This window comes from Tympanuchus pallidicinctus, unplaced genomic scaffold (assembly GCF_026119805.1).
Source record: "Tympanuchus pallidicinctus isolate F22 unplaced genomic scaffold, pur_lepc_1.0 scaffold3, whole genome shotgun sequence".
In the NCBI taxonomy this organism is placed as follows: domain Eukaryota; kingdom Metazoa; phylum Chordata; class Aves; order Galliformes; family Phasianidae; genus Tympanuchus; species Tympanuchus pallidicinctus.
Window position 1 is genome coordinate 54362975 of NW_026294747.1, and position 14976 is coordinate 54377950.

Below are 14976 nucleotides of genomic sequence, written 5' to 3' on the forward strand. Positions count from 1 at the left end.
AGTGTGCCCAGGTGGCCAAGAAGGCCAATGGCATCCTGGCTTGCATCAGAAACAGTGTTGCAAGCAGGAGCAGAGAGGTGATTGTTCCCCTGTATTCAGCACTGGTGAGGCCGCACCTCGAGTACTGTGTCCAGTTTTGGGCCCCTCACTGCAAGAAAGATATTGAGGCCCTGGAACGTGTTCAAAGGAGGGCGACAAAGCTGGTGAGGGGTCTGGAACACAGGCCATATGAGGAGAGGCTGAAGGAGCTGGGAATGTTCAGCCTGGAGAAGAGGAGGCTCAGGGGAGACCTCATTGCTCTCTATAACTTCCTGAAGGGAGGCTGTAGTGAGCTGGGGGTCGGCCTCTTCTCTCGTGTCATTAGTGATAGGACCAGGGGGAATGGCTTCAAGCTACGGCAGGGGAGATTCAGGCTGGACATTAGGAAGTATTACTTTTCGGAAAGGGTGGTCAGGCACTGGAACGGACTGCCCAGGGAGGTGGTGGAGTCACCGACCCTGGGGGTGTTCAAGGAAAGACTGGATGTTGTATTGAGGGACATGGTTTAGTAGGAGCTATTGGGAATAGGTGAACGGTTGGACTGGATGATCTTTTAGGTCTTTTCCAACCTTGGTGATTCTATGATTCTATGATTCTAAAACCTCAGTTTTTGGTTACATTCATTTTTTTGAGGAGCATAGGAGAGTTGGGATTCCAGTGGACAGAGGCTTCATAATTCCAAATTTACTGAAAGATGGCCAAAAATTATCTGGGATCAAGTGAACAGGGAAACACGGGAAGGGGTATCATAGAATCCTAGAATGGCCTGGGTTCAAAGGAGCACAGTGCTCATCCAGCTCCAACCCCCTGCTGTGTGCAGGTCACCAACCAGCAGCCCAGGCTGCCCAGAGCCACATCCAGCCTGGCCTTGAATGCCTGCAGGGATGGGGCATCCACAGCCTCCTTGGGCAACCTGTGCCAGTGCCTCGCCACCCTCTGGGTGAAAAACCTCCTCCTATCCAACCTAAACCTCCCCTGTCTCAGTGAAACGGGAAAAAAGGATAATTTTGAATTTATAATTATTTTAAATGAAACAGTAGTGAACATAAATGTGAAACTTAAGGATTAACTCCAAAAGCTCTGCTGAAACGTTTCTAAAATACCGAAGGTGCAATGCCTCAAGAAAGTCTGTCTTTCACAATTTTGGTTGATATTGAAAAAAAACAACAACAACAAAAAAACCCAACAATCTTACTGAGCTGAAAACTCCACTTGTATACTCTAGGTGAAGAATTCTGGTGGTGGTGTTTCTCTCTGTGTTTGTCCTTTTCTCCATCTTTGATGTGAGGTGAAATCACTCTTGCAGGTGATCGAGAAATCTTCTGTGGTTTTGATGAGTTTAAGTGTTTTACAGGAGTACATTTACTGGAACTGTCCAGGACAGGGAGGTCTTCACTGTCACTGCTTTGTCCTGCAGTAAGAGAAATGTATTTGAATTTCATGAAAATGATCAAGGTTTTAAAGCTGTAGCTGTAGTCAGAAAAATCATGAAGAAAGACCAGTTGCTTCTTGCTCAGAAAATTCCAAAATGCACACTGGAAAAAACAGGATCAGATTCACTAGGTGCCTTTGGCTCCTATTTTGGGATTCTAATTGAAAACAGACACTGAACAGTTTCATTTAAAAAACAAAAAACAAGCAGGTAACACACAACTGTGTAGATATTCTACACTGCTTGTGTACTTACTAAATTGCTTTAAAAACCTGAAACACTTCTAAAACATGACTAACAGCACAGAAGCTTTAACGAGAAACAGAAAATCGTAAGCTACACAGTATGCAAATATTTTGGATTCCCACAATAATTACAATATTCCACATAACCAGTTAAGTATGCCTGAATATTCTATGTCAGATAATTACTATTTTAGCTTGATATTTTAAAACTTTAACAGTGCTCTTGTAGTGCCTAAATACACTGACTCATTCAATTCAGCCTCTTCAGTTTGGATCTAATCACCAAAAATGAGCTATGGGAACACAAGTCCTATCTAACAGAAATAACATGTCACAGTGAAACAGTGGGCCCTATGCATGTTTGTGTGACAGCATAACCTCCCCCTCATCTCCCTGAGGAATGTACCTGTTCCATTCTTTTCATTTTTGGCTGCAGCACTTGTTCGCTTTGGAGTACGCTTTTGTTTTTTTGCCAGCGTTCCGCTATTGCTATCACTGGGCCTTTTTTGACCTACATGAGTTAGAGAAAAAAAAAAGAAAAAAAGCATTTCAAGTATTTCTGCTATTAGCCAGCACTTTTTATAAGCAAGAAAGACATTAAAATCTAGAAGGCAAAGCAAAGTAGTAAGCTTTAGCAACGTAATACCAGACTTCAAGAAGTCCAGAAATCTCTACAAACGGAGACTGACGCCTCCCAGGAAATGCTCACCCTTCTCTCCAACGTCTCTTTCTGGCACCACTATACTACAATTGCTGGACGTAGTGCTGGCTTCAAATCCATTAGCAGACTCACTCTCACAGAGCCCTTCTTGAGATTCTTCTGCCACACTGTCCACTTCAATAGTCATGTCACTTTCGCTCTTGACGCTGCGGGACTCGTCTTGACTAAGTGTCAGAGGTGAGGCCACCGAGAAGCTCGACTGGACAGCAGCAGGTAAGGCAGCTGGATTTGAAGTATTGGGATCTGGCTTTTCCGATATCGTATCTTCACTACTGCTCTTCTCCTTTTCGTCCAAGTCATCCAAGTCCACTTCATGACAGAGCAAAGTTTCGGGACCAATGTGAGGCATTGTGTCATCCTCATCTTTCAAGGGGACGTTATCATTCTCTTCAGACGGACGCTGAAAGTTCTCGCTCCTCAGCTCTTCCCCATGCTGCACAGATTCTGCCACGAGGGATGGCATTTCTTCATTTTCAGTTCTGAGTGACCCTTCAGCATTCAGCCCTCTACATTCCTCTGCCCCAGTACATTCATTGGTCCTCTCCTCAGATACAATATTTGGGACCTCCATCTCACTCTCTCGTCGACTTCTTTTCTCAGGTGAAGCCTGCTCCAAAATCTTCCTTTTCAAAAGCTTCTTATCTTTTGTGGAAGGCTCTGTTTCAGTTTCAGTAGTGCTGGAAAACTCTTTGCAGTCCAAGGAAGACGTGTCTAATCTTTCATTTTCTCTAAGAGACTCATTAGCCACCTCTTCTTGACTTCCTGGAGAAACCTTTGCATTCTCTAAGCAGACATCTTTTGTCTTGCTCCTTCTCCCTTTTCCTTTAGGTGATTTTTCAGCTTCCCTCTTGACTTCTTCCGTTTGCTCTGTTTTATTCCCAAAAATCTGCACTATTTGTTCACTTTCTTCAACTTCCAGTTTCAGGATTTCTAATGGCTGCACTTGAGTCCTGTCATTTTCTCTCAGTGCGTGAGGAATCTTTGGGCTTTCCTCGTCTAGCTTCTCATCATTTTGTTTTTCATTCTTTTCCAGTTCTGAAGTTTCTGGAGAAAACTCCTCATTCATGTTCTTCTCAGATGATTCATCTGCCTCACTGTCAGACGAAGCAGAGTCTGCAAAAATTTTAAAACACAGAAATGAAGAAATGGAAGGGAAAAGCACCCTAGGTCATTTAATACAGAACTATTACTTTTGTCAACTACAAACTCTTTTCCAGTAATCTATGCAATTAAAATCAATTTACAACAAGCAATCCCAAAAAAACAACAAAAAATCCACTTACTACAGTTCTTATTGCAACCCCAAGCCCCTACTCAACAATTGTAGTGATGGCAGTATTATTTCCTAAATTATCCAGTATAACTGTATCACAGTTTCTAGTAGCAAAAATAATTGTACAGATTCCCACGTGGACACTGCTAAATTATTGTATGAATCACACACCACATAAAACTTCAGCATTATGATGTTACCAGAAGATTATTCAGGGACCCACACTAAAAAGAGGCGGCGATTTCACTTCAGTTCTGATTTGCAGAGGCTTAGAAATACCAGAAATATCACTGTCATTTGTATATAATTAACTTCTTTACTGGATGATGGAGTACTGAGGCTGAGGACTTAATTTCCATTATAAACACTATTATTATTCCACTAGGTCTGCTCAGGATTAGGACTGAAAGGCTCTGGCTAAAGAACATGGGATGACTTGCACTGTCACATCCATGCCATGGCTCTCCTGTGAGCAAATTGTGTTCTCCAGCAGTTTCAATTCACCTGCTTCCTCAATAAAAATTCACAGGCAGGTTAAAAAAAAAAAAAAAAAAAAAATTAAAAATAATAATTTTAAGATTTCTTTTCAAAAAAGGTACTAAAAAAAACCCTCAAAAACATACACAGGACTGAGATCACTCACCGTTTGATCCTCTATCAGAATCAAACATTCCTGAGCTACGTCTTGTCTGCCTGCGAGGTGTTGCTAAAATCAAAATTGAAAATATTAATTTTCAGAGAGTCAAATCTGCACCAGAAATGTGTTTTTGTCATATTGCTTGTACACTGACTGGTTAAGCAGGATTTTAAAGCTTCTGAAAGCACTCTGTTCACTGAAGGTGTCGTGTCAATGCACTGCATTACGTCACTGTTTACATGCACTTCCATGCCAGAACGAGAGTGCACCAGATGTACCTTCTGTTCCATTTGGCAAAGGTGAGGAATCTGACAAGTTGTTCCGTGCACTTCTGGCTCCTGATTTACCTTCACTATTCGGTGTTTTGGATAAAGATGTGTTTGATGGAAGAGTAGATTTCAGAGGAGGTCGCCCACGCTTCGATTTTTGTTTCTCCTCATCTTTCTTCTCATCCTTTTCACTGTCTTCTTTATTCTGGGGGAGAAAATTAACATTTTATTATTAAGGTGTAAAATTATTCTCCTTTTTCCCTGCACATTTATTAGAAAGGCAGAGCTTGGACTGAATCTTTTTTTTTTATTTAAAATAAGGAACATAGATAGTCATAAGTCTGGTACTACAAGAAACTTATTGAAATCATCCGTATTACTTTTGTTTTTTTCTTCTGTTTTCTCTTTGGTCCTCCTTTGTCCACAGGCCAAATAATGCGATCAGCTTTCACCCATTCATCATACCTAAAAGCAAGTCACAACATATTAGATACAAGAAGGCTGTTTGCAACAGGATGTTTAGAAAATTACAGAAAACATTTACAAAGAGAGGCAGCAAAGCAGAGCACAGATCTACAGATGTATGGAGTATCTGGCATTAGGAAGATCAACTACATTGCTAATAAATTATTACATTAAGTTTCAAAAACAATGTAGTAATTTTTTCTGAATTTCCATTAAACTGTCTGAAGGATACCGACCTCACTAACAAACTTCACACTGCCACAAAAAGGAATTTGCTCAATTTACTCAGAAATTCACAGACTTGGAACACCTGAAGTTATATACTTGAAAGGCTTTATTAAAAATAATTATAATAATGAATTAATTCTGTTATATTTTTGCTTATGTAATCACCATTTTCCAACCAACAACAAAACCTAGCAATTTCTACAGCTGTACTGAATATAAAGCATGGCTGCCAAGAGAAGAATCCAATCTTTTTGTTTTCTCTAGTTCCTTGCTGCTGGGCTCTCTCCTAACCTCCCCACATGTAACAACCATTCTTGATAATCACAGGGAACATTGAATCCAAGAATAGATTCTGTTGCCAAAATCTCAGTGCCTGCATATCTTCTAATTGAAGGCATCTTCCCTATTACCAGTGCTTCTTTAAACTCAAGCCTGACGCTGGTGACACCAGCTGGCACAATAAATTACATGGATACTTCTGTGAGGAGAGAGGATTACACAGTGTAAGCAGGATGGAAACTTGGAAACATACAAGTGCATTCTGAGATTTTAATACTACAGCAACATGCCATGAACAAAATTACTACCAGGGAAAAATGGAACAATCAGATAACACTACCATGCTGACAATTCCATTCCAGCCAAGCCACTGATTATCTTTCTCTTTTTTTTCTTAAAAACAAAATCTTTTGGAAGTAACCATCATTTTAGAAATCAAGACATGCTATCTCCTCACCTTACATTCCAACCATAGTAATGCACTAAATATAAAACCTCTCCATCATCAGTCTCAGTGCTCTTAATGCTGGCTTCATAAATTTTCTGTGTCTTTCCACGTCCATATTTTACTTTCACTTTGGTTCCAGTCAGGCAAGGTTCTGTATCCTCCTCATCCTCTTCACCTTCTGATTCTCCTTTGTTCTCAATCTCCTCCCTGCAATAAAATGTATTTTAAATACCCACTAATTAGTGACAAAGTTTTAACATTTAATTAGCACAGCCAAGCTGCTACCAAAGAAAGAAAACTGCAACAAAAATGCTCATTCTCTGCATCACGCCCTGCCTCCAAAGCCAGCCTGAACACAACTCTGCAGGCTGAGGATTTTAAAGAAAATTCAGATAACTCAGAAAGAGGAATCAATCAACGCAGTGTTTGGCTTCTAAGATAGGAAAAACTAACTTCAGTTTTTAAAATATCATTGCTTTTGACACACTACTGTAAAAAATAGTCTCTTCCTCCTACGCTGCTTAATAGCCTGAAGTTTGTTAACAGCATATGGAGTTTGAAGGACAGTGATCCTGTTGCAGATATTAACACCATTCCAACAGAACAAATACTGACTACCACAGTTTTAACCAAGATCAGAAGTGTCTACACAGCTCTTCTGTCTATACCTACATATTGTTAGCAATATCCAACCTTGGAACACAATACCTAAACGTAGTTCCTACAATCATAACCTGTTGCTAGGGTGAACTTAGAGCGATGCTAAACCACAAGAATAGTCAGCAGTAGAGGAAATCCTGAAAGACTCCAAGTTTACTTTGAATCAAATGTATTTACCAGGGACAGATGAACTATTCTGTTGTGGCAAACAGAATAAAAATGAAGATGATGAGCACCACCTGCATTACTCAAAATATCTTTGATGCCCTACTCACTTGACATGATTGCAACCTGCCACACACCCACACTGCACCCCCTTTTTGCATACTATGGTCTGCTAAAATATTTCTCTCTGGGCTGCACAGTGAAGCTTTCTTTAAAATAACTGTGTGTTGCTCCCGCTCCTCAAACCTCCTTAGAGGAAAACATGAAATAACCCCACCAGCCTTTATTCAGTATCAGCTGCGTCCCACACAATTCAGCCACACGGACAAGAAAAACAAGGCAGGCAGGCCAGCTTAAACAACTCAGATAATGCCCTCAACCACTCTGGCAACAATGTGAGACACCTGGTGATAGCTTGCTTCTGATCAAGCCACTTACACTTGCCAAACTTTGTTTCTGGACAGTATTTTCCCTTGGACAATCATTTCTTTTCTCTACTACTCTTTCCTCATCCATCCACTGTTCAGTCAGTCTGTCTTTGCCATTCTACAACTCTCCATCCAATAGCTGTCAACTTATCTTCAGGTTTCATTCAAACTCCTCCTTTGCTTTCCTAGCTGAACTTCTGCCTACCAATGATACATTTAAGTAACCATTGAAATAAGTGAACTGTGCGTTCACCAGTCATCACTAACAACAGAGAAGCTTTATGTTTTAACTGTTTATGTTTTATGCTTTAACTGCCCAGCTGCTCACCATCCATACAACAGCCTGTCTTACTTGTTGTCTACATAGGAGTATGATTAAACAGATCTTGGCAGGACTTTCAAGAAGATGGAAGTGAAAAATATTGCCTGCCATCTACCAGAAAAAGGTAATTCCTTCAAATATAATCAACTCTGCAAGCCCAAAATAGCACTTTCCTTTTCCTTTCCAGCTGAGCAAATGAGGTTTCTGATTTTCACACTTTAGAAACTAGTCAGACCTCCAAATTCTCTGGATGCACTTGCTTAACAAGTGCCCTTACACAGATAGACTGCTAAGAAGGTGACACAAATTAATGCTTACCTCTCCCTCTGCCTCTCCTCATCTTCATCTGACTCTTTATCAGAGTCCTCCTGTTTTTTAATCTTTTTCTCTTTTTGCTTTGGCGTACTTTTTCTTCCTAGTAGAGTTTCATTTTCTTTCTTTTCTGCATTCTCGAGGGCTTCCTCTATATCTTTGTTTTCCTTGTTGTTGTCTTTTAATTTGTCTTGTGTTTTATCATCTTCACTCTCTTTTTTAGCAGGGTTTGTGTCACGGGCAAGCCGTCTTCGTCCCTGCAACACAAATAAAACCTGGTTAAAATCTACTTGTTCTTATAGGCTCTCCAAATACACTACTCCTGTATGGAAGAAAGGCTGGAGATAACACCAGAAAGCAAAGCAGGATGCCTGCAAGGTCTGCTGTCCCTGACAACAACAGCAATGCTGTTTAAGTGCTCGTATTGGACTGAGACAAGGCACCTTCCTTTTAGTGTCTCCACTCCCAACAGCTACCTGTTGATTTCACAGAAATCTGTCCCCTTTACAAATACTGAATGTTTAAGAGGTATTTTCAGCAGTGGGACACCTGCTGTTTGGGACTTTCTCAGACTGATTCTTGGGGCTCTAGTACAGGTTTATCATTTTACTACTGAAGTATCTTTGACAGGGACATCGCACAGTGACTTGAACGTTTAAGTATGTTATGAAGAAATACTGTGCTAAGAATCAACTCTTTCTGTGGTAAGAAATGGGTCTTCCTTTGATTCTTAAGGCTTCAGCACTCCCTTGATATGCCTGTTTCTTGACACAAAGCCTCACGTTCCACGTGCAAGTGGAAGTTCTCACCCACAACCAGGACTATCCTGCTGGTTCACACTGTTCTGATGACATACAGCTCTCAGCAGCTCTCAAACCATCCCTGAATAGAAACACAACTGACAACCAACACAGCCTTAGCAAATCCTATGGAAGGTTTAGAAAGTGAAGAAATAATCAAAAATGCAATTAACAACTGAACACCAACTCTTCTTCACTGAATGCTGTCCTATAAGAATGCTAATTCCAATGTACAGTTGCTGCACAAGGGAAAACTCATTATGTAAACTGTTCAATATACAAAGGGTTTAAGCAGAAATCAGTCTGAACTACTTACCCTTGGGGATCTTAGCTCTATTTCTTCTTTTTCGCTCTCGCTGCTGGAATAATTTTCTTCTGCTTCCTTTTTTGCTTCTGTTGGAGGCATTTTTTGCTCCTCTTTCACACTCTCCTCCATTGGTTCCTCGTGTTTCTGTACGTCTTCTACCACTTTTGGTTCATTGTGATGAATGGTCCTAAACTGAATGTTTGCAGAACGGCAGTACTCTTCAAAACCATAAAGATACCTGTATGAAACAAGCATGAGTTTGATTTACATTTCAGCTTTGCTTTTTGCTTATCTAAGTGCAAAAAAACCTATTTTCCTGCTCACAGGGAAGAACAGTAACTTCAGGAAAAAAAAAACGAAAACAGAAGAGCAGTTTTTGAAATAAAACAACTCTGAACAAGAAGTCAAGCAGTGAAAAAGACAACTCAGCACGTACACACAGCTGCTTCCCACCAATTTAACTTCATCTCTATTCAAGTAAGAGCTCATGACAGTGAAGCCTAAGAACATATACACAGTTTTGCAAACATGGAGTGACAGCAAAGATCAGCCTAGTATTAGAATATGGGCATATAAGCAAGTTACCACAAGGTAACAAATCGTCATGCATCAGCTTGCTCTCTGTTAACTGCCTGTGGACACGCTCTAATCCAGTTACAGGTGAGGGAAATGTGAAGCAGCAGCTCCCTCAAAGAATAAATATGCAAATCACAACACACTGTCATGTGTCCGTACAACAATTATTTTCACATCAACAGCAACCTAGCAGATATTTACTTTTTTAATGATACATACTCTTCTCTGTAAAATACAGACCTTAAATATGTGCCCACTTCAAATGCCACTGAAGATAGTCTGAACATTTTCATCTTCATCAACATTAACATGAGTTGAGTCATTAGTCATTCATCCCTATTCAATCAGCCAAATTTCCTTAGGTTCGAGTCAAGAGAACCTCATTCTTCCCTTCTACTCAAAAAGCCCAATTGTTTCTTGTTCAAACTTTCAGGAGAATAAATAATAAAAATAATCTTTATTTAGAAAATGAGCCTGAAAAAAAATGTAAATCCTAAAAGGTTTCCATTTCAAAAGTAAGAACATGACTCAAAAGCAGGTGTTAGAATAAAGTTTCACACATTTTTATTACAGTAGTGGTTCTACTACACAACACTGTGATATCCACCATAGCAGTATACATTAATTATGTAATTCTGAAGCTATTAATTTACAGAATCCAAACAAAGATGACATTTAAACATGCAGTTTGATATCCTTCTCTATCAACATTTGTGAGGAAGTTAAAAAAAAAAAAAAACCTGATAAAAAAAAATCTGCTCTCTGTAGGCAGCATCTAAGACTTGAACAGCATGCAACTGAGATTCATAACCATAAATTGCAAACCTGAATTTGCCCAAGTATTTTTTAATAACTTTTGTTGTTGTATGCTGAAATGGCATCATCGTATGCTGAAAATGAATGTTTCTTGATTAAAAAAAATGAGCACAACTCTAATGCAGCCCTGAGCACTCCTCCTTTCCTCCATCTATTCAATCCTTGGCAATGGAAAATGCTCAAAATTGCTAATTAACTGAAGAATGGCAACTACTGTTCCATTAAACTACCAAAAACTGCTTGAATGCTGTACATGCTATTAGCAGCAACAGCAACAACAAAAAAAAAGCAATGTTTCCACTGTTTCACAATAGAACTTACTTTCTGTAAGCAGTTTTTACATTGTAAGAAGCAGCTGAGTTCAAAATAGGAATGCCAAGGTCCATATAAATTTGCTTCCAAACAGCACCGCTCTCAATCTTTGGGGAGAGAAAAGACAAAAAGAAAAAGAAATGTAAGCTGTCATGTTTTGTTGAGCGAGAACATGAAGGAATGACACTTAACACACACACAAGTCACAGCCTTTAAGAACGGTGAGGCATTCAGTTTCGGGAACACCCGACACTTACATTGTCACACCCACCCTGCTGATATACCAGTCTAAACAGTTTGAAGAGATTAAGGTCCTTGTAGCCCAGAACAGGTGGTTTATTGATAGGAGTACCTAAATGAAACAAAAATAGGAATAAAAATCATCACAAAGAACAGCAAACCGCTTCCTCCATTCATTCAGCACGCAGTTCATTACTAAGTCTTTCATTACAAAGTCTTCTGCATTTTAACATTTCTATTTAATAGCTCCAAGATGTGTCACAAGTCAGTAGTTTCCCACCAACAATCGAGGCTTCACCCTCTTCTGAACACATCACAAATTTCTGGGTGGTTCATTAGCGTGCTGGCAGCAGCTGCCTGATAACTATGATTTGTGCAATAATCCCTATCCAATTGGCTGCATCCCACTGTTCCCCTTTGGAGGTGGGGGGCAGCAGAATTGCAGCAAGCTGTACAGAGTGCCTGATGAATGCTGGAATATGGCAACATGTGAAGAGCTTAACTCCAAGCACTGTGGTCTGAAAGAAATGAGAAGGGGGCAGAAATGTTTCTTTTTGCAATGCAACACAGACAAACAATCAGAATGTGAAACAACACAAATTCCTAATAGGATGTGAATATTTGGGAAAAAGAAAGGATCTGAATCAGATGAGTGGCAATGATCTAAAGAACAATAATTAATTACAAAAGGAGAAACCAAAAGAGATTTTGAGCAAGTGGCTGTGCATGTACAGCATCCTTGCCAGCATGGAGGAGTATCACCCCATTTCCCACTGCTTTGTCATCTCCATTCATCTTCATGCAATAGTATTTAGAATCCTGAAAAGAACTCTGTAGGACGTTGGGAATAATGTCACAATTACATGAATGGAAACATTCATAGTCAGAGCAGAGAATACAGAACAAATCTGGCAAGAACAGAAATACTGCTAAAAGGGCACAGGTTGAAAAACAAAAAAAAAGGCAGAAAAAAAAAGGCAGGGAAAAAGATGCAGTCCTGAGAAGTCCTGAATATTGCTCAATCAACACGCTGGATTAAGGAACAATTTCTACACTGGGTCTTCAAATTAAGTGCACAGACACCTTCCAGTTTCTCCTCTGCAAGTCACTGATGTCATCCCTCCTCTTGGTTCACAGAAGGTTTCTAAGAGTGCTTAAGGGAGTAGGGAAGGAAGCAAATAGAAGGGGGAGGACCCAGGCAACTGGGAAAGTGAAAAAATTCAGATTACTCCAGCAACATTATTTTTTAATTATTAATTTTTATTTTTCCCTAAAAACCTCTTACTTCTCCAAGGCAGGTTATCTGTAGAAACACTGGTCCTACACAAACAGGCTCAAAATGATACTGGCGCTCTGCCACAACACATGATCTGTTTCTAAGCCTGTGATAAGCACTGGCAATATTGAACAGGCTTTCACAGTCATAGACATAGCAATGCAGCAATCTTTAACAAAAGGTAAGCTGGCTTTTTCAACGTATTTTCCACTATAAAATCCAGTTGGTTTTTTTTTTTTCCCATTAAAAGGAAATAAGGGAGAAATATTCTGACACCACCATATAGCATCAGTCTCATCACAACTGCAAATGTGAATGGTTTATGCAACAGTTCTCTGAAGGGAGCAGGATGTACCTGCTGACTACCTAAACGTTGCACAAGCCTTTCCAATGGATGTCTTACCCCAGGACATTAACTGTTCCAATTCATTACAGTCTCACCTAATTCTGATTCTAAAATCATTTTAAATTTGCCATTTTCTTGTTCTAGCTACTGGACAAAGTAGGATGTTCTTTCTTCAGGTGAGTATCACTGCTACATCTGTGCATGATTAAGGCAAGGGGCTGAAGATGGCACTTCTCTTATCTGCTGGTTGCATTTCATCATCCATGAACAGCCTCCTCAGGTTCCAGCCTAAGTCTAACAGCAGCAGAGCTCCCAGCCGCGGCTGTTACAACAAAACAGCCAAGAGCTTATTTAACAGTGACTGTTAACACAAAAAAAAAGGCTTTACAAAAGCAAAACAATAACACCTCAAGGAGGATTTAAGTTTCCTGTGTGCACTGTGCTTCAAAGAACTTGAAGCAGATCTGCCACAGAAATGCCACTTGAAAACAGCGTTTTCCCCTGTCTAGGCTGTTATCCTTGTTCACTGATGTGAGAACATGCTCATAACAACATCCACCACACATTCAAAAGCCACCAGAAAAGTGGACTGAAAGTGAAAGAAAATTCATCTGGCATTACCTCTGTCTTCCATAAACTTATAGAGCTGTTGGAGGAAGTTGTCCCTCTCTTCAGGATCAAGCTCTTCCTCGGGCTGCGAAAGCAAATGCGGTCACAATGAAAACAAGGTATGCAAAGTAACACTTGATTTGTACAGAAGCATAATGGCAAAAACTAAACCCCAACCACTTTCTGCTTGGCCCCACACCCTTAACATGGTGACACGTGCAGAAGACAAACGTTCCCTGGTGGGTTACAGTGGGTACCTCAAGAGGAGAAAAAGAAAACGAAGAAGAGCATTCAGTGTGATCCTCAAAATGAAAATATTATTTAGTGTCTCATTCTAATACAGAAGAGGTCTGTTATTTACAGCACCGAAGCAGTTCACAGGAACATAGTATTGTTTGCTTACTAACCTTCCTCAACCAAACTACAGCTAAGGCTGGTAAATGCTTTCTCCAACTCTTCCTATTTTTGATGCTCAAGACGAATTCCTTTTGTGATTAAGCACTGATGCTTGCCTTCAGCTCACATTTGGAAACGCTTTTACGGACACTTCCACCATTCCCTAAACACATATTTTCCATACTTTTCTATTTTAAGTTCCTTCATCTTATCTTTAAAACCTAAATTCTTAAACAGACAAACACTTCCAAAACATTATGGTAAGCAGTCCACATTGTATAACAACGCTTTTCTTCTTTTAACCATTAAATTTGGGGGAGGGTTGGAGGAAAGGCAAGAGAAAAAAATCCACTTTCTACATATCTATATAAACTTCACAGATTCTGAGATTCCAGCAGAGCCCAGCAAAATCTTCTCCCTGCAATGCTTTATGCATGGCACATTCTTCCTGCCAGCCTGGCAATTACAGGACTGCTGCAAAGGCAGTTTGTACAAGGAAGACTGCAAGTGTCTCGAGAGAAAGACGTAGAGCACGTGTCAAAAACCTTACATTGCTTTATTAAAAATAACAGAAAAGTCACACGCAGCTCCAGAAGGAAAGCAGAATTGTAATTTCAACTTCAGCCTCCTCTGTGTTCCACAAACTCAAAGCTCCAAGGCAGAAAGAGAGGCAGTGAAATGTAAATGTGCGTGCTACTGCCTTGTTAACCAGAAAGCAATCTGCCAAGCATCAGTATGAATTTCAGCTCTGTCTGCATCAGTGAATTCTATGCTTCAAAGCCCAACAGGGATCACCTACAGCCAGACAGAGATGGTATCTGTTTCGTATTTTCCCATTTTTTCTTTGGAAATAATTGGAGGAAATTAAATGAGAAATTACATTTCCTCATGTTGCATATTATAGGGATTATATAAAGAGGAACAGTTATCTATAGAATTACATCCTTTCAGGTTAGCAAATGAATTATTGCTATAGAAACCACAGCTCCTTTTCCCTTTCTTGACAAGCTGCATCACGAACTCCACGATCGAGAAATTTCTAACACCTACTGTAATGTTTACTGAGTGGAGGCAATACCACTCTCACCATACCAACCAAATCCATCTGAACAACACTAAGCATTCAGGAATATTTCTGAAGAGCTGCACTCCAACCATTTCTTTTACAGAGGCTGAATGCCAAACCAGAACTGTAGGTCAGAACAGCAGAATGTAGGTTAGAAATAGCACTCTTGCAGACAGAACGTTAACTGTTTCACTGACATGCAGCATTTTCACCTGAAGAGGAACAAAAAGGAAAGATGAAAGCTTTTACACACTTACAGAATGGGGCAGGAAACCTGACTGCAGTATGTGAGATCTTGAGCTCCATACT

The 14976-nt window shown here is 39.9% G+C and overlaps 1 protein-coding gene across 11 annotated transcripts in view; it reads right to left on the reverse strand.

Moving 5' to 3' along the window:
* The window catches only part of ARID4A (AT-rich interaction domain 4A), a 53364-nt gene that overhangs the window by 11657 nt on the left and 26731 nt on the right, over positions 1-14976 (reverse strand). For 8 of the 11 annotated variants that reach the window (XM_052695533.1, XM_052695527.1, XM_052695530.1 and 5 more), the window contains exons 12-23: positions 13218-13290; positions 10992-11086; positions 10744-10841; positions 9040-9268; positions 7930-8180; positions 6046-6243; positions 4997-5081; positions 4626-4821; positions 4354-4416; positions 2426-3550; positions 2123-2227; positions 1235-1450 (exon numbers count right to left, since the gene is read on the reverse strand). In XM_052695533.1, the coding sequence (XP_052551493.1) occupies positions 1235-1450; positions 2123-2227; positions 2426-3550; positions 4354-4416; positions 4626-4821; positions 4997-5081; positions 6046-6243; positions 7930-8180; positions 9040-9268; positions 10744-10841; positions 10992-11086; positions 13218-13290 (2734 nt within the window). The remainder of the gene's footprint in view (positions 1-1234; positions 1451-2122; positions 2228-2425; positions 3551-4353; positions 4417-4625; positions 4822-4996; positions 5082-6045; positions 6244-7929; positions 8181-9039; positions 9269-10743; positions 10842-10991; positions 11087-13217; positions 13291-14976) is intronic. The other 3 variants (XM_052695535.1, XM_052695537.1, XM_052695534.1) reach the window with 3 other exon arrangements.